The sequence below is a fragment of the Macaca nemestrina genome, chromosome 5 (assembly GCF_043159975.1).
Source record: "Macaca nemestrina isolate mMacNem1 chromosome 5, mMacNem.hap1, whole genome shotgun sequence".
NCBI classification, from domain to species: Eukaryota; Metazoa; Chordata; class Mammalia; order Primates; family Cercopithecidae; genus Macaca; species Macaca nemestrina.
In genome coordinates this window covers 113029221-113052638 of record NC_092129.1, presented here as the reverse complement: position 1 = coordinate 113052638, position 23418 = coordinate 113029221, and the positions used below count along the sequence as shown (strand labels likewise).

General features: G+C 37.6%; 1 protein-coding gene across 6 annotated transcripts in view; it reads left to right on the top strand.

Annotated features, from left to right (window-relative positions):
• LOC105479465 (potassium voltage-gated channel subfamily Q member 5) overlaps positions 1-23418 on the top strand; it is a 566685-nt gene that overhangs the window by 442834 nt on the left and 100433 nt on the right. For all 6 annotated transcript variants that reach the window (XM_011737415.3, XM_011737416.3, XM_011737418.3 and 3 more), the window contains one exon: positions 20942-21052. In XM_011737415.3, coding sequence (XP_011735717.1) covers positions 20942-21052 — 111 coding nt within the window. The remainder of the gene's footprint in view (positions 1-20941; positions 21053-23418) is intronic.

Here is a 23418-nt window from a genome sequence, read left to right as displayed (position 1 = left end):
ATTAAATGCTTTGACTCAGGAAGTATCAAAAATATATTAGTACAAAAAGAACCCATTAACCGACCACACTTTAGTTCTTTCTGTCATCCCAAACCCACCCAATCCCTGTCATCCCCACCCACCCAGCCCATATGTAGTCGTGAAGCATCCTCATGGTTCACCCAAGATGAACAGAGTCACTGGGTTTGATTCCAGCACCATCACCTATGGGGCTCAACCCTTGCACCCTAATGCCATATGCACATGTAGAACTGGCAGAGAATTACACAACAAAGGGAGTGGAGTGTGATGGAAGTATCTTCAAAGGAGCAACTAAATTATTTATTTAATGTTGGATTCCCAGTCTAAAGACAGTATAAAAAGAGTGTCTTACTTATTTGTTTTCCATTATAGCAGTAATCCGTTTTTTCCAAAATCAGCTCTGGCTCCTTAAGTTCATTCGGCCCACATTACTGTGTTAACTGTATACCGTAAGTAATAATAGCCACCTGCCCTTCTGCCTGGGAGTCACTGAGGTACGCAGTTTGTAAGCATCTGCAATACAGAGATGATGAGATACAATCAAATAAGTCATCTTTCCATGCCATGCCATCAGGATGCTGCTGGGTTCTTGAAGATCTGTGAGGAGTGTTTCTAGAACACGGACTGACTGCCTCATCACCCAATTCAATTGTGAAGTCTAGGTGTGATTTCCGCCAAGCCCCTAAAGATCACATAGGCAGCCTCTCCAGGTTCTCTGAAATATGCTGCTATTCCAGAATCTCCCCAGTTATTCTGAAGAACTGGTGCTTTTGGGTTCTTGTGTGGGCCTACCTTTCTCTGACCCTGAACCTAACTGAAACTAATCGTTACTGGGTTCTACCAGTGAAAAGAGTCACAACATTTTTGGAAGGCAGAAAGAGGTTTGTTATTTAGCACAAGCATGGGAGAATAAGCACCAAGAGGGCTTCTGCTACTCAGTTCATGTACAAAGGATCAGCTGATAAACATTAGCAGGGCCTCCCAAGTGCTAGGAAAAGAAAAGAAACATAATGTAGTTGTACAGTTCCAAGGAGACTCACCGGTACTTCAAGGGCAGCTTGACCTGAAAGTCAAAAAAATCAATGAGTGTCTATGCAGTGCTCATCTAAAGATGGTTTTATCAAATGTAGCTGGTCCTTGACTTAGAATGTCAAAGCCAGAGTAAGCAGATGGGTCAGGGTAAATACCTGGAGAAGATTCACATCGTTTTATTGTAAGCACACCTTAAAGGATTCATAATTTTATGTCTGGTGCTACCTTTCTGTTCACATCATGAAGCCCAGGTATCCTCTTTGCCTCCACAGAAGGGAAATGATGCATGCACTCTCCAGGCAAGAAACAAAGAAAACCCACACCAACTCCCTCTCTGGCATAGAGGGGGACAAAACTGCCACCCTGTTGCCAGATCCTTCCCAAACCTAAGCTGGCAACAAAAGGCCCCTAGGCTTTCAACCAGGAAACATCCCTAGCTCCTTTGAAATCAGAGTGGAGAAAGTTATTGAGGCTGGGGGTTCAGTTGCTGGCTATTGAGATCCCTTGCACTCAGTGAAATGTGATCATCCTGGAAGCCTGAACCAGAGTGTAGGGAGAAAGTGGGCAGAGTCTTCGCTCACCCCCAGAGGAACTCCAGAGTGCTGTTCTCAGATTTCACAACCTTCTATTCACCCCCACAAACCACCCCTGTAGGAGAAAGGGGCAACCCTAAATTCAGAATGAAAGAAAGTAGGCACTCTTTTCTACTCAGGATGAAACACTGAGCACATTGTCACTTGGCCGTGTCCCATTCTTTAGAGTCAGAGTCAGTGGTTTAAAACCCACTCTGAGAGCACTGGGCCAAGCAAATGTATTATTGGAATGAAAAGCAAAGCAAACCATGAAATGTAACATTTTTGCTGTAACCAAACCATGAAAGTTCTTCTTCAGTCTATTGTTATTAATAAACCAATGTAAAAAGATTAAGCTATTTTTTGGAAAAAGTATAGTAGATTAATATCTGTCCCACATATATAAAGATTAAGAATAAAATTGACCTGGGAATTTTTTTCTGCATTCTCAAGGAATTCTTTTGAGAATCCCATATTAATACTGCTGGTAACATTAGATTAATTTGGCTCCTGTAAAGTCCTACTACAAATTCCCTCTCTCTGACATTGGATGAGCTCTTCCAACCAGCAGACCTCTTATTAACCTGTCCTTGACCCCTTCTCAGACCTTCACAGCCCATGTCTTTTTGCCTATTCCAAGCCTCTGACTCCCCACACATGATCGCACCTTCTCCTTGTCTATAATTGAAAGGACGGACGTAAGCATTCCTAATCCTTCCCTCCACTCATACTGAGGCCACATCATACCCCCACCGTGGAAGCACTGTCCTTTCACACTGCCTGGGCTAACCCCTCCAACTGTGCCCTTAACCCGATTCCTTTTTGGGTACTTTACCTCATCAGGAAGCCGCCCCCCCTTCCCTCTTCGGTCTCACCCTCTCTGCAAACATGCACAAGTACATCCTGGAAAGCCTCCTCTCAAGTCAGAGATTCCTGGGAGTTCTTGCCCTCTGCATCTCACTCCAGTTGTTGCCAATGTTTTGAAAGTATTATTCATTTATTTACTAAATATTTAGTGAGTTTCTCTCACTTTGTGGCAAGCATTATGCTAGATGTTAGGGAAATAAAAAGTAAGCTGAGGTTCCACTTTCTAGTTAAGGAAATAAGAATCCCTACCCAAAGAAAAATACAACACACTATCACTCATGTTAATGTTATTAAGAAACAAGGAGCTGAAATAAAGAGTAATCAGAGACCCTACTGAAGATAGGTAGAGAAGGCCTCTTCAGTGAGGAACTATTTTGGATAAGACCTGAAGGATGAAAAGGAGCCCTTGGAAGAGTGAGGAAAATGGCAATTCCAGCTGAGGGAACAGCTTGCGCAAAGGCCCTGAGGTAGAAAGATCCTGGCTTGTTTGAGGAGCCGAAAGGCCACTGTCATTAAAGTGCAGTGAGCAAGGGTAAAATCAAGATGATCTTAGGTAGGCGGAGACAGTTTAATTAGTAGCTTAGAATTTATTTGGAATTCAACAGCTAGCCATTGAAGGATTTTTAGATGGAAATAAGAAAATGATACCCCTTGCAGGTATATGAAGAAGGAACTAGAGGAAAGCAAAAGCGAAAGCAGAGAGAGCAATTAAGAGGCTACTGTAGCAGCCTGGTCTACCATGGTGGCAGCAAAGACAGAGTAAGGGGGGTGAATTTGCAAAAACTTAAGGAGATGGAATCAACAGGACTTGCTGATAGATTCTGTGGGGGGAGTGAGGGAAAATGAATAATTAGGATGATTCTGAGGCTTCTGACATGAGCAAGTGGATAGATTTGTGGAGCTCTTGGTTAAGACAGGAAGGAATATATGTGGTAGAAATAAGAGTTCTGTTTTAGATACATTAAGTTTAAATGACTATGTGACATCTAAATGGAACTGTCAACTGCAGATATGTGAATTGGGAACTCAGAAAAGTGTCCTGGCCTAGAGGTATAAATTTGGCATATTTAGCATAAAAGTGGCATTTAAATCTATGAGAACATTTAAGATCACCTGGAAAGAGAGAAAAAAGAGGGGATAGAAAAGAAAGGAAAGTCTAAGAAGAATACAATCTTTAAAAGAAGAAAAAGACCTAGAACAAAACCTTAAAAATCCAGTGTCCAAAGGTTGAAAAGGGTAAGAGGAGCCACAGAAAAAGAGCCACCAAGGATATAAAGAGAAAACCCTGAAAGTGAAGAGAAGAGTGCTTCCAGAAAGGGGTGGCCAGCTGAGCTGAATGCTTCTGAGAGGTCTGGCATCATAGAGTTTGTCTCCTTCTTTATTATTTCTGCTTCCGAATTCTTCCCCCTCTTTCAAAGCTCAGGTAAGGTGGCATGACCAGAGCAAACACTTTCTCAGTGATTGCCAGTGACCACCTGTCTCCACCATATTCAGTCTCTTTTCCCAATGCTCATTGTCCTTGTTTTCTTTTTCTTTTTCTTTTTTTTTTTTTTCTTTTTTTTTTCCAGATGGAGTTTTGCTCTTGTTGTCCAGGCTGGAGTGCAGTGGTGTGATCTTGGCTCACTGCAACCTCCACCTCCTAGGTTCAATCAGTTCTCCTGCCTCACCCTCCTGAGTAGCTGGGATTACAGGCATGCACCACCACACCCGGCTAGTTTTATATTTTTAGTGGAGATGGAGTTTCACCATGTTGGCCAGGCTGGTCTCAAACTCCTGGCCTCAGGTGATCCACCTGCCTCAGCCTCCCAAAGTGCTGAGACTACGGGCATGAGCCACCGTGCCCAGCCTCATTGTCCTTGTTTTCTATTAGGCTGTGACATCAGGGATTACCTGTTCTTTTGTGAAACTCCCCATTCTCTGTTGAGTTTCCATTTATATAACCCTTTCCCAATTGTTCTACTTTTGAAAAACTTGAAAACCATGATATGCAAAGAAATTCTTCTCTGACTTTCCTTTTCCTTCCATTCCTTAAATGTCTGTGTTTCTTGAGGTGTCCCTGGACCCCTTCTGTGTACCTTTTGTAATCTCAGTTATGCACATAGCTTTAACAATCACCCTGTTACTGATTCTAAAACCCAAATTTCATGCCAAACCAAATTTCTCTCTCAGTACTCAAGCTCTCATTCTCAGTTTCCTGCTAGACATTTCTGCATTAGTCATACTGATATTTGAAAAACCATTATTTGCAAAACTAAACTCTTCACCTTTGCTCCAAAACCTTCTCTTTTTCATTATAATACTTTTATTTATGATGCAACCATCTTCCCACTTGAAATTTTCAAGTCACTGTTGACTTAGTCTTTCCTTTTACCTCAATCAATAAATTTATTCCAATTGAACTTCCTAAACATTTCTCTTTACTCTCCACTCTCACAGTGTCTTAACTGGTCTCTGCACCTCTCATTTCTTCCTATTTCAATCTCTCCTGTACATTTGCTGCCATAATTTCAGTTTCTAAAAGCACCACTCTGATCACATTATGTACTTTGCTTACAAAAACCTTCCATCAGTATTTCTGGGCTGCAAAACAAGAGAGCAGAATCCTTATCCCACCCATAGGGCTTTCATACCTTTATTCGGTAAATGTATATTGAGTGACTACTGTATGCCAATCACTGTACAAGGTGCTTGGATTCAGCAGTAAGATAAAGTCCCAACCCACGTATAATTTACTTTCTAGTTGGGAAGGCAAACAATAAACAATTTAATCAATATACAATATCATTTCAGGTATTGATACATTCTGTGAATAAAGATGAACAGAATAAGGATTTAGGAAACAGTTGGTTGGAAAGTAGCCTTTTTTGTTGTTGTTGATTTCCGTTGGGTTTTGTTTTGTCTTTATGAGAAAATGACTGTTATTATTATACAGTGTTCCCCAGTGATTATTTTTCTGTAAGTTATTGGGGAACAGGTGGTTTTTGGTTACATGAGTAAGTTCTTTTGTGGTGATTTGTGAGATTTTGGTGCACCCATCACCCAAGCAGTATACACTGCACCCTATTGGTAGTCTTTTATCCCTCGCCTCCTTCTCATCCTTTCACCCTGAGTCTCCAAAGTTCATTGTGACATTCTTATGCCTTTGCATCCTCATAGCTTAGTTTCCACCTATGAGTGAGAACATAGGATGTTTGGTTTTCCATTCCTGAGTTACTTTGCTTAGAATAATAGTCTCCAATCTCATCCAGGTGGCTGCAAATGCCATTAATTCATTCCTCTTTATGACTGAGTAGTATTCCATCATGTGTGTATAAATATATATATTTATACAGTTTTTTTATCCACTCATTGATTGATGGGCATTTGGGTTGGTTACATGTTTTTGCAGTTGTGAATTGTGCTGCTATAAACATGAATGTGCAAGTGTCTTTTTCATATAATGACTTCTTTTCCTCTGGGTAGATACTCAATAGTGAGATTGCTGGATCAAATGGTAGTTCTACTTTTAGTTCTTTAAGGAATCTCCACACTGTTTTCTATAGTGGTTGTGCTAGTTTACATTCCCACCAGCAGTGTAGATGTGTTCCCTGTTCACCGCATCTCCACCAACATCTACTGTTTTTCCACTTTTTTATTATGGCCATTTTTGCAGGACTAAGGTGGTATCACATAGTGGTTTTGATTTGCATTTCCCTGATCATTAGTGATGTTGAGCATTTTTTCATGTGTCTTGGTCATTCGTATATCATTTTTTGAGAATTGGCTATTCATGTCCTTAGCCCACTTTTTGATGGAATTGTTTGTTCTTGTTGATTTGTTTGAGTTCATTGTAGATTATGGATATTCATCCTTTGTCAAATGTATAGATTGTGAAGATTTCCTCCCACTCTTTAAGTTGTCTGTTTACTCTGCTGACTGTTTCTTGTGCCATGCAAAAGCTCTTTAGCTTAATTAAGTACCAGCAATTTATCTTTGTTTTTATTGCATTTGCTTTTGGGTTCTTAGTGTTGAAATCCTTGCCTTACTCAATGTATAGAAGGGTTTCTCCAATGTTATCTTCTAGAGTTGTTATAGTTTCAGGCTTTATATTTAAGTCCTTAATCCACCTGCAATTGATTCTTGTATATGGTGAGAGATGAGGATCTAGTTTCATTCTCCTACATGTGGCTAACCAATTATCCCAGCACCATTTGTTGAAAAGGGTGTCCTTCACTTCTCAAAAGAAGACATTTATACAGCCAACAAAATTATGAAAAAATGCTCATCGTCACTGGTCATCAGAGAAATGCAAATCAAAACCACAATGAGATACCATCTAAAGCCAGTTAGAATGTCGATCATTAAAGAGTCAGGAAACAACAGATGCTGGAGAAGATGTGGAGAAATAGGAACACTTTTACACAGTTGGTTGGAGTGTAAATTAGTTCAACCATTGTGGAAGATGGTGTGGCAACTCCTCAAGGATCTAGAACTAGAAATACCATTTGACCCAGCAATCCCATTACTGGGTATATACCCAAAGGATTATAAATCATTCTACTATAAAGACACATGCACATGTATGTGTTATTGCAGCACTGTTCACAATAGTAAAGTCTTGGAACCAACCCAAATGCCCATCAATGATAGACTGGATAAAGAAAATGTGGCACATATGCACCAAGGAATACTATGCAGCCATAAAAAAGGATGAGTTCATGTCCTTTGCAGGGACATGGATGAAACTGGAAAACATCATTCTCAGCAAAGTAACACAAGAAGACAAAAATCAAACACCACATTTTCTCACTCGTAAGCGGGAGTTGAACAATGAGAACACATGGACACGGGAGGGAAACATCACACACCAGGGCCTGTTGGGGGGTAGGGGGCTGGGGGAGGGATAGCATTAGGAAAAATACCTAATGTAAATGACAAGTTGATGGGTGCAGCAAACCAACATGGCAAATGTATACCTATGTAACAAACCTGCACTTTGTGCACATGTACCCCGGAACTTAAAATATAGTTTAAAAAAATAAAATTCAGTTTCAAAAAAAAGAAAAAGAAAAGGGTGTCCTTTCCCCATTTTATGTTTTTGTTTGCTTGTCGAAGATCAGTTGGCTGTAAGTACTTGGGTTTATTTCCGGATTCTCTATTCTGTCCCATTGGTCTCTGTGCCTATTTTTATACCAGTACCATGCTGTCTTGGTGACTATGGCCTTGTAGTTTGAAATCAGGTAATGTGATGCCTCCTGATTTGGTTGGGTTTTTTTGTTTTTGTTGTTGTTGTTGTTTGGTTGGTTGGTTGTTTTGTTTATTTTTGTTTGTTTGTTTTGGCTTAGTCCTGCTTTGGCTATGTGGGCTCTTTTCTGGTTCCATATGAATTTTATCATTGTTTTTCCTAATTCTGTGAAGAATGATGGTAGTATTTTGATGGAAATTGCATTGAATTTGTAGATTGCTTTTGGAAGTATGGTCATTTTTACAATATTGATTCTACCCATCCATGAGCATTGGATGTGTTTCCATTTGTTTGTGTCATCTATGGTTTCTTTCAGCAGTGTTTTGTAGTTTTCCTTTTAGAGGTATGTCACTTCCTTGGTTAGGTATATTCCTGAGTTTTGTGGATATTTTTTGTTTGTTTTGTTTTGTTTTGTTGTTTTTGCAGCTATTGTCAAAGGGATTGAGTTCTTGATTTGATTCTCAGTTTGGTCACTGTCGGTGTATAGAAGAAGTACTGATTTGTGCACATGAATTTTGTATCCAGAAAGTTTGCTGAATTCTTTTATGAGTTCTAAGAGCTTTCTGGAGGAGTCTTTAGGGTTTTCTAGGTAAACGTTCGTATCATCAGCAAACAGCAACCGTTTGACTTCCTCTTTCATGATTTGGATGCCCTTTATTTCTTCCTCTTGTCTGATTGCTCTGGCAAGGACTTCCAGTATTATGCTGAAGAGGAGTGATGAGAGCGGGCATCCTTATCTTGTTCCAGTTCTCAGAGGGAATACTTTCAACTTTTCCCCATTCCGTATTATGTTGGCTGTAGGTTTGTCATAGATGACTTTTATTACTTTTATTACATTGTTACATTATGACATTTTATTGTCATAGATGTCCTTTGCGTACCAGTTTTGTTGAGAGTTTTAATGATAAAGGGATGCTAGATTTTGTCGAATGCTTTTTCTGCATCTATTGAGATGATCATGTGATTTTGGTTCTTAATTCTGTTTATGTGCTGTATCACATTTATTGACTTGCATATGTTAAACTATCCCTGCATCCCTGGTATGAAACCCATTTGATCATGGTGGATTATCTTTTTGATACATTGTTAGATTCAGTTAGCTACTAGTTTGTTAATGATTTTAGTATCTATGTTCATCAGGAATATTGGTCTGCAGTTTTCTTTTTTGATTATGTCCTTTCCTGGTTTTGGTATGAGGGTGATACTGGCTTCATAGAATGAATTAGGGAGGGTTCCCTCTTTATCTTGTGGAATAGTGTCAATAGGACTGGTACCAATTCTTCTTTGAATGTCTAGTAGAATTCTGCTGTGAATCCGTCTGGTCCTAGACTTTTTTTTTTTTTTTTTTTTTTTTTGGTAATTTTTTAACTACCATTTCAATCTCTTTGCTTGTTATTGGTCTGTTCAAGGTATCTAATTCTCCCTGATTTAAACTAGGAGGGTTGTATTTTTCCAGAAATTTATCCATCTCTTCTAGATTTTCCAGTTTATGTGTGTAATGGTATTCATAGTAGCCTTGAATTATCTTGTGTATTTATGTGGTGTCAGTTGTAATATCTCCTATTTCATTTCTTCTTGAGCTAATTTGGATTTTCTCTCTTCTTTTCATGGTTAATCTTGCTAGCGTTCTATCAATTTTATTCATCTTTTCAAATAACCAGCTTTTTGTTTCACTTATCTTTTGTATTTTGTTTGTTTGTTTCAAATTCATTTAGTTCTGCTCTGATCATGGTTATTTCCTTTCTTCTGCTGGGTTTGGGTTTGGTTTGTTCTTGTTTCTCTAGTTCCTTGAAGTGTGACCTTAGATTGTCTGTTTGTGCTCTTTCAGACTTTTTGATGTAGGCATTTATGGCTGTAAACTTTCCTTTTAGCATCGCCTTTGCTGTGTCCCAGAGATTTTGATATGTTGTGTCACTGTTGCCATTCAGTTCAAAGAATTTTTTAATTTCCATCTTGATTTGATTTTTGACCCAATGATCATTCAAGAGCAGGTTATTTAATTTCCGTGTATTTGCGTGGTTTTGAAGGTTCATTTTGGAGTTGATTTTCAGTTTTATTCCACTGTGGTCTGACAGAGTGCTTGATATAATTTGAATTTTCTTAAATTTATTGAGGCTCATTTTGTGGCCTATCATATGGTCTGTCTTCGAGAAAGTTCCATGCACTGTTGAAGAGAATGTATATTCTGTGGTTGTTGGATGGAATGTTCTGTATATATCTGTTAAGTCTATTTGTTCCAAGGTATAGTTTAAATCCATTGTTTCTTTGTTGACCTTCAGTCTTGATTACCTGTCTAGTGCTGTCAGTGGAGTACTGAAGTCTCCCACTATTATTGTGTTGCTGCCTGTCTCATTTCTGAGGTCTATTAGTAATTGTTTTATAAATTTGATAGCTCCAGTGTTAGGTGCATATATGTTTAGGATTGTGATATTTTCCTGTTGGACTAAGCCTTTTATCATTATATAATGCTCTCTTTGTCTTTTTTAACTGCTGTTGCTTTAAAGTTTGTTTTGTCTGTTATGAGAATAGCTACTCCCACTTGCTTTTGGTGTCCATATTCCAAAAATGTCTTTTTCCACCCATTTACCTTAAGTTTGTGCGACTCCTTATGTGTTAGGTGAGTCTCTTGAAGACAGCAGGTATTTGGTTGGTGAATTCTTATCCATTCTACAATTTTATATCTTTTAAGTGGAATATTTAAGCCATTTACATTCAACATGAGTATTGAGATGTGAGGTACCATTCCATTCATTATGCTATTTGTTGCCTGTATACCTTGGTTTTTTTGTTTTTGTTTTTGTTTTTTAAATTGTATTTTTGTTTTATAGGTCCTGTGAGATTTATGCTTTAAAGAGGTTTTGTTTTGATGTGTTTCCAGGATTTGTTTCAAGATTTAGAGCTCCTTTTAGCAGTTCTTGCAGTGGTGGCTTGGTAGTGGTGAATTCTCTCAGAATTTGTTTGTCTGAAAAAGACTGTGTCTTTCCTTCATATATGAAGCATAGTTTTGCTGAATACAAAATTCTTGACTGGTAATTGTTTTGTTTGATGAGGTTGAAGATAGGGCCCCAATCCCTTCTAGCTTCTAGGGTTTCTGCTGAGAAATCTGCTGTTAATCTAATAGGTTTTTATTTGTAGGTTACCTGGTACTTTTGTCTCACTGCTCTTAAAATTCTTTCCTTCGTCTTAACTTTAGATTAGCTGATGACAATGTGCCTAGGTGACGATCTTTTTGCAATGAATTTCCCAGGTGTTCTTTGTGCTTCTTGTATTTGGATGTCTAGCTCTCTAGCAATGCTGGGGAAGTTTTCCTCTGTTATTCCCTGAAATAAGTTTTCCAAACTTTTAGATTTCTCTTCTTCCTCAAGAACACCGATTATTCTTAGCTTTGGTCATCTATCCTAATCCCAGACTTCTTGGAGGCTGTGTTCGTATTTTCTTATTCTTTTTTCTTTGTCTTTGTGGAGTGAGTTAACTAAAAGACCTTGTCTTAGACCTCTGAATTTCTTTCTTCTGCTTGTTCAATGCTATTGCTGAGACTTTCCAGAGCATTTTGCATTTCTATAAGTGTGTCCATTGTTTCCTGAAGTTTTTATTGTTTTTTATTTATGCTATCTATTTCCTTGAATATTTCTCCCTTCACTTCTTGTATCATTTTTTGGATTTCCTTAAATTGGGCTTCCCATGTCTCTGGTGTCTCCCTGATTAGCTTAATAATTAACTTCTTGAATTCTTTTTCAGGCAAATCAGGAATTTCTTCTTGGTTTGGGTCCATTGCTGGTGAGTTAGTGTGATTTTTTTGGGAGTTATAAAGAACTTTGTTTTGTCATATTACCAGTTTTGGTTTCCAGTTCCTTGTCATTTGGGTAGGCTCTGTCAGAGGGAAGGTCTAGGACTGAAGGCTGTTGTTCAGATTCTTTTGTCCCACAGTGTGTTCTCTTGATGTAGTTCTCTCCCCCTATTCCTATGGATGTGGCTTTCTGAGAGCTGAGCTGTAGTGATTGTTATCTATCTTGTGGATCTAGTCTTCCAGACTCCGGGTTGGTACCGGGGGTTGTCTGCACAGAGTCCTGTGATGTGAACTGTCTGTGGGTCTCTCAGCCATGGATACTAGCACAGTATTTAGGGTGTCTCCCAGCTCCCTCAGGAGCAATCTGCCTCCATCAGGGGGTCTGTGGGTCCTCTCTATTTTCGTTTTAAAGGCAGACTTTGTAATAGGACACACTAGTGGGCAAGTTATAGTTGTATACTGATAAGCAAATTGTTTAAATTATTTGAATCCAAGTTTCCTCATATAATCACAAGGTGAGGTCCCACAATAGGTCGTCTGCAAGCTGAGGAGCAAGGAAGCCAATCTGAGTCGCAAAACCCTAAAAGTAGGGAAGCCAACAGTGCAGCCTTCAGTCTGTGGTCAAAGATCCAAGAGTCCCAAAACTGAAGAACTTGGAGTCCAATGTTCAAGGACAGGAGGCTTCCAGGATGGCAGAAAGATGTAGGCTGGGAGACTAAGCCAGTCTCAAGAAGTGGCTTAAATTAGGTGATCTGGGATGGTTTTCTGTGGAGCTGACATTTCAGCAGGTACCTGAATTCAGACCTGGAAGTAAGAGAAATTCAGAAAGAGAGAAGCAAGGGCAAAGATCCTGAGGCAAAAAAAAAAAAAAAAAGAGCTTGGTGTGCTGATGAATTGATGAATAGCAAGGCAGAAGAGGAAGAAGCAGAATGAGAGAGAGCATGGTAGAAGACCATGTCTGAGAAGTTAGCTGAGGTCAATCATGAAGAACCCTGCAGGTCATGGAGAGAAGCTGGGACTTTGTTCTAAGAGATTTGGGGGACCCCTGAAGCAGTTTGATCATAGGAGAGACATGATATTCAAAGACATTCCCTGGCCTAGCTTTAGCATATCTAGTTAACCTTCTCTTTACTAATCCTTTACTTTTCTTTCATTGTAAATTGAGAAATTATAGTTATATGTTTATGGGGTAGAAAGTGATGCTATGATTTATGAATACAATGTGGAATCATTACATCATGCTAATTAACATATCCACCACCTCAAATACATATCAATTTTTGTGGTGTGGCTGGGTGCAGTGACTCACTCCTATAATCCCAGCATTTTGGGAGGCCAAGGCAGGGGGATCATTTGAGGTCAAGAGTTTTAGATCAGCCTGGCCAACATGGTGAAACCCCGTCTCTACTAAAGATACCAAAAATTAGCTGGGTGTGATGGTGCATGCCTGTAATCCTAGCTACTCAAGAAGCTGAAACAGGAGAATCACTTGAACCTGCGAGGCGGAGGTTGCGGTAAGCTGAGATCGTGCTACTGCACTCCAGTCTGGGTGACAGAGTGAGTCAGTCTCAAAAACAAAATTGTGGTAAGAACATTTGAAATTTAGTCTTAGTAATTTCGAAATGCACAATACACTTATTACTAACTGTATTCACCACACTGTACAATAGATCTCATATATATATTACATATATATACACACATACACATACACATATTGTTCCTGTCTAACTGAGGCTTTGTGTCCTTTGACCATCATCTCCCCATTCCCCCAACCCCCAGCCTCTGGTAACCAGCATACTACCCTCTTCTACCATGGGTTTCATTGTTTCAGATTCCACATGTAAGTGAAAACATGCAGTATTTACCTTTCTGTGCCTGGCTTATTGCAGATCATCTCATTAGATGCAGAAACATCATTTGACCAAATTTTATTTCATAATAAAAATCCTCAACAAATTAGGTACAGAAGGAATGTACCTCAACACAATAAAAACCATATATTATAAGCCAATAGCTAACATTATACTCCACAGTGAAAAATGGAGATTCTTTCCTCTAAGATCCAGAACAAAATAAGGATGCCCACTTGAGCAAGATCCAGTGCTGTGCTGGCCTCAGGTCTAATAGTGATGGTGGCCACAAGGCTGCTTGTGTCAACCCTCACCAATCTCCAGGCACCTCAGCACAGAGAAAGAGAGACTCCATTTGTTTGGGAGAATGTAAAGGAAGAGAACAAGAGTCTCTGCCCAGTAATCCAGAGAATTCTTTCAGATCTCATTCAAGAGCACCAAGGTGATGCCTCTACAAGTCTATAAGAACCATAGCATTACTGGGCTTGGGGTACCCCTTAATGCAGAAAAGGCTGCAGTTACCAAAAACTTAGATCATAATACTGAAATCCCTTCAAATGCCAGGAAAGCCTTCCCAAGGAGGATGGCTACAAACAAGCCCAGATTACAAAGACTACAATAAATACCTAACTCTTCAATGCCCAGACACTGACAAACACCACAACTTCAAGATCATCCAGGAAAACATGACCTCATTAAACAAACTAAATAAGGCACCAGGGACCAATCCTATAGAGACAGAGATGTGTGACCTTTCAGACAGAGAATCCAATATAGCTGTGCTGAGAACATTCAAAGACACTCAACATAACACAAAGAAAGAATTCAGAATTTTATCAAATACATTTAACAAATAAATTGAAATAATTAAAAAGAATCAAGCAGAAAATCTGGAGGTCAAAAATGCAACTGACATACTGAAGAATCATCAGAGTCCCTTAATAGCAGAATTGATCAAGCAGAAGAAAGAACTAGTGAGCATGAAGACAGGCTATTTGAAAATACGTGGTCAGCAGAGACAAAGGAAAAAAGAATAAAAAAGAAGGAAATGCCCAAAATATCTATAAAATAGCTTCAAAGGGGCAAATCTAAGTTATTGACCTTAAAGAGTAGGTAGGGGGAGAGAGAGAGAGAGAGAGAAAGTGTGTTCAAAGGGATAATAACAGAACTTCCCAAACCTAGAGAAAGATAGCAATATTCAAGTAAAAGAAGGCTATAGAATACCAAACAGATTTAACCTCAAAGCATTTACTAATAAACTTGCAAAGATCAAGGATAAAGAAAAGATTTTAAAATCAGCAAAAGAAGAGAAATAAATAACATACAATGGAGTTCCAATACATCTGGCAGCAGACTTTTCAGTGGAAACCTTACAGGCCAGGAAAGAGTGGCATGGCATATTTAAAGTGCTGAAGGGAAAATATATTTTATCCTAGAATAGCGTATCTGGCAAAAATAGCCTTCATAAAGAAGAAATAAAGACTTTCCCAGACAAACAAAAACTGAGGCCTTTCATCAACACCAGAACTGTCCTACAAGAAATGCTAAAGGGATTTCTTTTGTTTGAAAGAAAAAAGGCATTAAGGAGCAATAAGAAACCATCTGAAGGTAGAAAACTCACTGGTAATAGTAAGTACACAGAAAAACAGAAAATTATAGCACTATAATTGTGCTAATTACTTATATTTTAAGTAGAAAGACAAAAAGATGAACTTATCAAAAATAATAACTACAACAACTTTTCAAGATATACACAGTATAATAAGATAAAGTAGAAACAACAAAAAGTTTAAAAGTGGGATGACAAAGTTAAAATGTAGCATTTGCATTAATTTTCTTTTTGCTTATTTGTTTATGCAATCAGAGTTAAGTTGTCATCAGTTTAAAATAATGGATTATAAGGTGTTATTTGCAAGCCTCATAGTAACCTAAAATTAAAAAGCATACAATGGATACGCAAAAAAAATAAAAAGCAAGAAACTAAATCATACAACCAGAGAAAATCACTTTCACTGAAAGGAAGACAAGAAGGAAAGAAAGAAGGAAGAGAAGACCACAAAACAACTAGAAAACAAATAACAAAATGGCAGGAGTAAGTCTTTACTTATCCATAATAACACTGAATATAAATGGATTAAACTCTCCAATCAAAAGACGCAGAATTGAATGGATTCAATGGATTAAAATTAAATTTTAAAAAGCAAGACCCAGTGATCTGTTGACTACCAGAAACATACTTCGTCTATAAAGACACACAAAGACTGAAAATAAAAGGATAAAAAAAGATATCCCATGCAAATGGAAACCAAAAAAGAGCAGGAGTAGCTACACTTATATCAGACAGACTAGGTTTCAAGACAAAAGCTATCAAAAGAGGCAAGGAAAGTCATTATATAATGATAAAGGAATCAATTCAGCAAGAGGATATAACAACTATAAATATATATGCACCCAACACTGGAGCACCCAGATATACAAAGCAAATATTATTAGAGCTTGAGAGAGACATATCCCAAGACAATAATAGCGGGAAACATCAACACCCAACTTTCAGCATTGGACAGATCATCCAGACAGAAAATCAACAAAGAAACATCAAACTTAATCTGCCCGATAGACCAAATGGACGTAATAAATATTTATAGAACATTTCATCCAACAGCTGCAGAATACTCCACACACTTCTCCTAAGCACATGGATTATTCTCAAGTATAGATCAGGATAGGCCATATGTTAGGCCACAAAACAAGTCTTAAGACATTCAGAAAATTGAAATAATATCAAGTATCTTCTCTGATCACAATTGAATGAAACTAAAAATCAGTAGCAAGAGAAAATTTGGAAACTATACAAACCCATGTAAATTAAACAATATGCTCCTGAATGACCAATGGGTTAATGAAGAGATTAAGAAGCAAACTGAAAAATTTCTTGAAACAAATGATAGTGGAAACACAACCTATCAAGACCAATGGGATACAGCAAAAGAAGTACTAAAAGGGAAGTTTATAACTATAAGTGCTTACACCAAAAAAGAAGAAAACCTTCAGATAAACAACCTATTATGCAACCTACAAAAGCAAATCAAACCCAAAGTTAATAGGAGAAAGGAAATAAAGATCAGAGCAGAAATAAATGAAATTGAAACAAAGAAAATATGAAAGATAAACAAGGCCAGGCACGGTGGCTCACACCTGTAATCCCAGCATTTTGGGAGGCCGAGATGGGCAGATCACGAGGTCAGAAGATTGAGACCATCCTGGCTAACATGGTGAAACCTTGTCTCTGCTAAAAAAAAAAAAATAGCTGGGTGTGGTGGCGGGCACCTGTAGTCCCAGCTACTCAGGAAGCTGAAGCAGGAGAATGGCGTGAACCTGGGAGGCGGAGCTTGCAGTGAGCTGAGATTGTGCTATTGCACTCCAGCCTGGACGACAGAGTGAGACTCCATTTAAAAAGAAAAAAAAAAAAGATAAACAAAACAAAAAGTTGTTTTTTGAAAAGATAAACAAAAATGGCAAACTTAGCCAGACTAAGAAAAAAAAGAGAAGACCCAAATAAATAAAATCAGAGATGAAAAAGGAGACATTAAAACTGATACTACAGAAATTCAAAGGATCATTAGAGGCTACTGTGACAAACTATATACCAATAAATGAGAAAACTTAGAAGAAATTGACAAATTCCTATATACATACAACCTACCAACATTGAACCATGAAGAAATCCAAAACCTGAACAGACCAATAACAAGTAATGAGATTGAAGCCATAATAAAAATTCTCCCAGCAAAGAAAAACCTGGGACCTGATGGCTTTACTGTTGAATTCTACCAAACAACGAAAGAAGAATTAATACCAATCCTGCTCAAACTATTCCAAAAAGCAGAGGAGGAACCAATACTTCTAAACTTATTCTACGAGGCCAGTGTTACCCTAATACCAAAACCAGACAAAAATGCATTTAAAAAAGAAAACTACAGGTCACCATCCCTCATGAACATTGATGCAAAAATCCTCGACAAAATGCTAGCAAACCAAAATCAACAACACATTAAAAAGATCATCCATCATGACCAAGTGAGATTTATCCAAGGGATGCAAGGATGTTTCCTCCTATATTTAGAACAAAACAAAGATGCTCATTTTCACCACTGCTATTCAACATAGTACTGAAAGTCCTAGCTAGAGCAATTAGAGAAGAGAGAAATAAAGAGCATCCAAATTGGGAAGGAAGAAGTCAAGTTATCCTTGTTTGCAGATGATATGATCTTATATTTGGAAAAACCTAAAGTTCCCATCAAAAAACTATTAGAACTGATAAACAAATTCAGTCAAGTTGCAGAATACAAAATCAAATACAAAAATCAGTAGCATTTCTATATGCCAACTGCAAATAATCTGAAAAAGAAATTGAGAAAATAATCCCATTTACAATAGCTACATATAAAATTAAATACCTAGGAATTAACCAAAGACGTGAAAGATCTCTACAATGAAAACTATGAAACACTGATGAAAGATATTAAAGAGCATACAAAAACATGGAAAGATATTTCATGTTCATTGATTAGAATAATCATTATTGTTAAAATGTCCATATTTCTCAAAGCAATCTACAAATTCAGAGCAATTCCTATCAAAAATACCAATGACATTCATCACATAAATAGAAAAAACAGTTCTAAAGTGTATATGGAATCAGAAAATACCCAGAATAGCCAAAGCTATCCTAAGCAAAAAGAGAAAAACTGGAGAAACTACATTACCTGACTTCAAATTATACTACAGAGATATAGTAACCGAAACAAAACGGTACTGGCATAAAAACACATATAGACCAATGGAACAGAAGAGAGAAACCAGAAATAAATCCATACATCCACAGTGAACTCATTTTTTACAAAAGTACCAAGAACATACAATGAGGAAAGGACAGTGTCTTCAATAAAAGGTGCTGGAAAAACTGGATATCCATATGCAGAAGAATGTAATTAGACCCCTATCCCTTGCCATATGGAAAAAAATCAAATCAAAATGGGATTAAAGACTTAAATCTAAGACCTCAAACTATGAAACTACTAAAAGAAAACATGAGGGAAATTCTTCAGGGCAAGGATTTCTTGAGTAATATCCCACAAGCACAGGCAACCAAGGCAAAAATGAACAAATGGGATCACATCACATGAAAAAGCTTCTGCACAGCAAAGGAAACAATCAAAAAAATGAAGAGACAACCCACAGAATGGGGTGAAATATTTGCAAATTATCCATCTGACAAAGGATTAATAACCAGAATATATAAGGAGCTCTAACGACTGTATAGGAAAAAATAAAATAATACAATTTTAAAATGAGCAAAAAAAATCTAAATAGATATTTCTCAAAAGACGACATTACAAACTACAAACAGGTATATCAAAAGGTGCTCAATATAATTACTCATCAGAGATATGCAAATCAAACTGCAATGATATATCATCTAACTCCAGTAAAAATGGCTTTTATCCAAAAGACAGGCAATATCAAATGCTGGCAAGGATGTGGAGAAAAAGGAACCATTGTACACTGTTGGCGGGAATGTAAATTAGTATAAATTAGCCACTATGGAGAAGAGCTTGGAGGTTTCTCATAAAGCTAAAAATAGAGCTACCATATGATCCAGCAGTCCCACTGCTAGGTACATAGCCAAAAGAAAGGAAATCAGTATATCAAGGAGACATCTGCACTCTCATGTTTATTGCAGCACTATTCACAATGGCCAAGATTTGGAAGTAACCCAAGCATCCATCGACAGACAGATAAAGAAAATGTGGCATATATACACAATGGAGTACTATTCAGCCATTAAAAAGAACGAGAACCTGTCATTTGTAGCAAGTGTATGCAAGTGGAGCTCATTTTGTTAAGTGAAATAAGCCAGGCACAGGAAGACAAACTTCACACAGTCTCATTTATTTGTGGAAGCTAAAAATTAACAGTTGAACTCACAGAGATAGAGAGTAGAATGATGGTTACCAGAGTATGAGAAGGGTAGTGGAGAGAGTGAGCAGGGAGGGAAGCGGAGATGGCTAATGGATACAAAAAAAAAAAAAAAAACTGAAAGAGGGAATAACATCTAGTATTTGAAAGTACAACAGTGTGACTATAGTCAATAATAATTTAGTTGTACATTTTAAAATAATTAAGAGTATAACCGGATTATTTGTAACACAAAGGATAAAGGCTTGAGGTGATGTATACCTCATTCACCCTGATATCATTATTACATATAGCATGCCTGTATCAAAATATCCCATATAACTCGTAAATACATATACCTACTATGTGCCCACAAAAATTAAAAATTATTAATGAATTATTTGTTTGATTTTAAAAAAACAGGGATGCCCACTTTTGCCATGTCTATGCGATATAGTAGTGGAAGTCCTTCCCAGAGCAGTTAGACAAGAGAAAGAAAAGACATCCAAATAAGAAAGGAAGAAAGGAAATTGTTGCTGTTTGCTGACAACATAATCTTATATATAGAAAACCCTAAAGATTCCAGAAAAAAAGCTGCTAGAACTAATAAATTCTGTATGGTTGCAGGATACAAAATCAACACCACAAAAATCACTAGCATTTCTATACACTAACAACAAACTTTCCAAAAAAGAAATCAAGAGAACAATCCCACTTACAGTAGCTACAAAGATTAAAATACTTAGGAATAGATTTAACCAAAGAGCTGAAAGACCTGTACACTGTTGTCTATAAAATATTAATAAAATAAATTAAAGAAGTCACTAATCCTTTTTAAATCCACCATGCCCCAGTCCAGCTGAACAACTTGTACTTTTCAGAATCTACTCTATGTGTTCTCACTGCTCTGCAGCTAGCCACCTCTTTCACCCTCCCTAGATCACCTTCTTTACCATTTCTGCTTCTCAAAATGTTACCCCTCTTTCAAAGCCCAGGTGTGATGACATCTCCCTAGTAAAGTTCCCTCAACACCTCAAGCTTATAATAACTAATCTCTTCCTTGAATTCCCATAGCAGGTTATTTGTACCTCCATTATAATACCTCTCTCATTCTATGTGTATTTTAATTATTCATGTGTGGCATGTTTCTCTTATTAGGCCATAAATATCTTGGGACAAGAACTATGCCCTCATTTTTGTTCCACTACAAATCTTAACACATACCTTGCACACACCAGACCTTCAGGAAATGCCTGCCAAGGTAATGAAGGGACTGCCTAAATTAACATAAATTATTATTCTATGTACTGATCCGGTACTAAATCCATGGTGCTATCATTTCTGAATCACTGATGGTTATCCACTTACTTAAATAACCTTTCTTTGAATACACTTAGAAAAGACGGAAAACTGTGTTATAAGGGAGGAACAAGTATGTAGGTTATTCTTTTCCTTAAACAAAGAGAAGTTCTGTCATGCGTCATGGAAAATTAAAGCACAGTAATAAAAAGCACCAACAAGATTTGTTGAATAATGATTTAGTGGAAACGTTGCTTGCCTCCTGTTCATAGGTCCTAACTTTCCTCTCAAGTACTTAAGCTGCACGTTCTATTTATTTTGTTTCTAGATTACATTGACAACTATTGGCTATGGAGACAAAACTCCCCTAACTTGGCTGGGAAGATTGCTTTCTGCAGGCTTTGCACTCCTTGGCATTTCTTTCTTTGCACTTCCTGCCGTGAGTATCTTTGCACCAATAAAGCAGTTTAAATTAGGTCTTAAAGACTTATTAGAGTGAGCTCTCACAAATTGGTATGCTTGGGAACACATCTATATCATTTACAAATATAATTTTTCTGATATAATGTTGACTTTTCTAAATTATCTGGACAATTTATAAAATATAGTCCTTCCTTGGAGACACTTAACCTGAGACTTTATTTAATATAGGCTCATACTTTGTGACCAAATAATAACTCTGATGGTTCACTTTTTAGGCAACATGCTACTAAGACATTTAAAATATTTGCAAAGATTTAAAGCTATCTTCTTTTAAAACTGATCCTTCCAATTTGGTTTATAGTGTGTGCTACTTAAGAGATGGATGTGCACAGTGGAGTATTTTTCTCTTCAGATCCATTTGAGTGAAACGCATACAACCTTAAAGGGTGTTAAACATGTCAGATGATTTATTCACTGTGTCATCATCATTGATTTTTTTAATGAGCAGTTTCTGTATCTTATCAGAATAAAGGGCACATTTATCTGCCCCCGAGCTTCTGATTATTTTCTCCTTAGTGAATGAAGCCTGCCTTTCTGATCATTTTATTCTCTTGTGTCTTTAAAGGCAGCTGTTCAAAATATTACAGTTTGTCCCCATTTCCAAGTTCTTGCTTTCGTTCACTCCACCTGGGGTGGGGAAGGGGGAGCCAACAAAAAGGAGGGTTAAGGCAGTGGCAGCAAGAGTGCTTAAGGAAAATAGCTCCAGTCTTGCTCCAGACACAGCTCAAGCTGTGCCAACCAGAGACCCCAGAGCACCTCTCCAAAACTCTTTTAGCTCATAGAGCTTCTCTTCTGCCTATTGATGAGGGCAGAGGACACCCTTGTCCCACCAGTGCCCAACTCGAGATTCACCAGATGGTTCTGCCCCAGAACACTCAAAAGCACAGAAAAGAGACTGAAAAGGCCATGCATATGCTTGGGTACTAGAACTCAGTTTGAATACATCTTTGTCATGTACTAACTATGTGACTGCTTTAGTTTACTAGGGCTGCCTTAACAAGTACCACAGACTAGGTAGCTTAAACGATAGAAATGTATTGTCTCACAGTTCCCAAGGCTGAACATCCAAAATCAAAGCATTGAGAAGCCACGAGAGCCATGAGAGAAAGACTGTTCCAGGCCTCTTTTCTTGGCTTATAGATGGCTCTTCTTCCTGTGTCTTCATGTCATCTGTGTCCAAATTTCTACTTCCTAGAACACCACCAGTCATATTGGATTAGGGTCCATCCTAATGACCTCGTTTTAACTTGATTACTTCTGTAAGGACCTATTTTCAAACAAGGTCACATTCTGAGGTCATGGGGATTAGGACTTCAACATACGAATTTTGGAAGGACACAATTCAGCCTGAACAGTGACCCTGAATAAGTTTATTTTTTAATAGAATAGAGGAAGAATTATTGAGCCCAGAGAAATTTTGTGCAGATCGATGTAATAATATAAGTCAAGTTCTTGTCATGAAGAGAACTCTCAATAAATGTTACTTCCCTTTGCCTGTATGAATCTAGAAATACATGTTTCCTGGAACAAAATGATGAAATCAAGGAGAATCAAAAAAAACTCTTACATATCCAAGGCAACTTCATCTGGCAATCTCAACAATTCAGAACAGAGAAGAGATTCACTCAATAATCAGATTCCCTACAGGAAAATACCTTTAAAAACAATACAACAGTCTTGGGTTTTTTCCCATTATAACGGCACAAAATAATTGCAGCTTTTGTGTTTATATTTATCCTGAGGCCACATGTATAGCAACCTCTATGATTCAGTGAAAAACTATGAACAAGGAGGTAGGCAACCTCTGGGCTGTTGAAATAGACAGCAGTCTATGTTCTGTCTTCCTTCATAGGAAAGCCACTTGAGATCTAATTCATAACCTAGTCTTCATTCAGAGAAAATTCTGATAAACTCACCTTATGTTTTCATAATTCTTTGAAGATTATAAACAACAAATATAGAGGAAGCTGATAGAACAGACACTGCAACAGAAAGAAATGGTGAAAGACTAACAGCAAAGGAGGGAAAAGGAAATCTGTGAATAGCAAGCAGACATCAATGTTCAAAATGTGTATCCTGTCCTTAAGGTGGTCAGTAAAAATAAAATAAAATAAAAAGGTAAAACAAAATGTGTAAAGATCTAGGACCAATTAGTGTTGCAGTCAACACACCTCTGGAAGTGGGCTGCACTCAGCACAGCAAAAAGGCAGTTCCCATAATGAAACTCTGAACTATCACAGGGAGGTTAAATATGTCGCTAGGTTAAGTTAAAGGACAGAGACTAAGTAGTCATTCTTGGAAATGTTTCCAATAAAGTAAGTA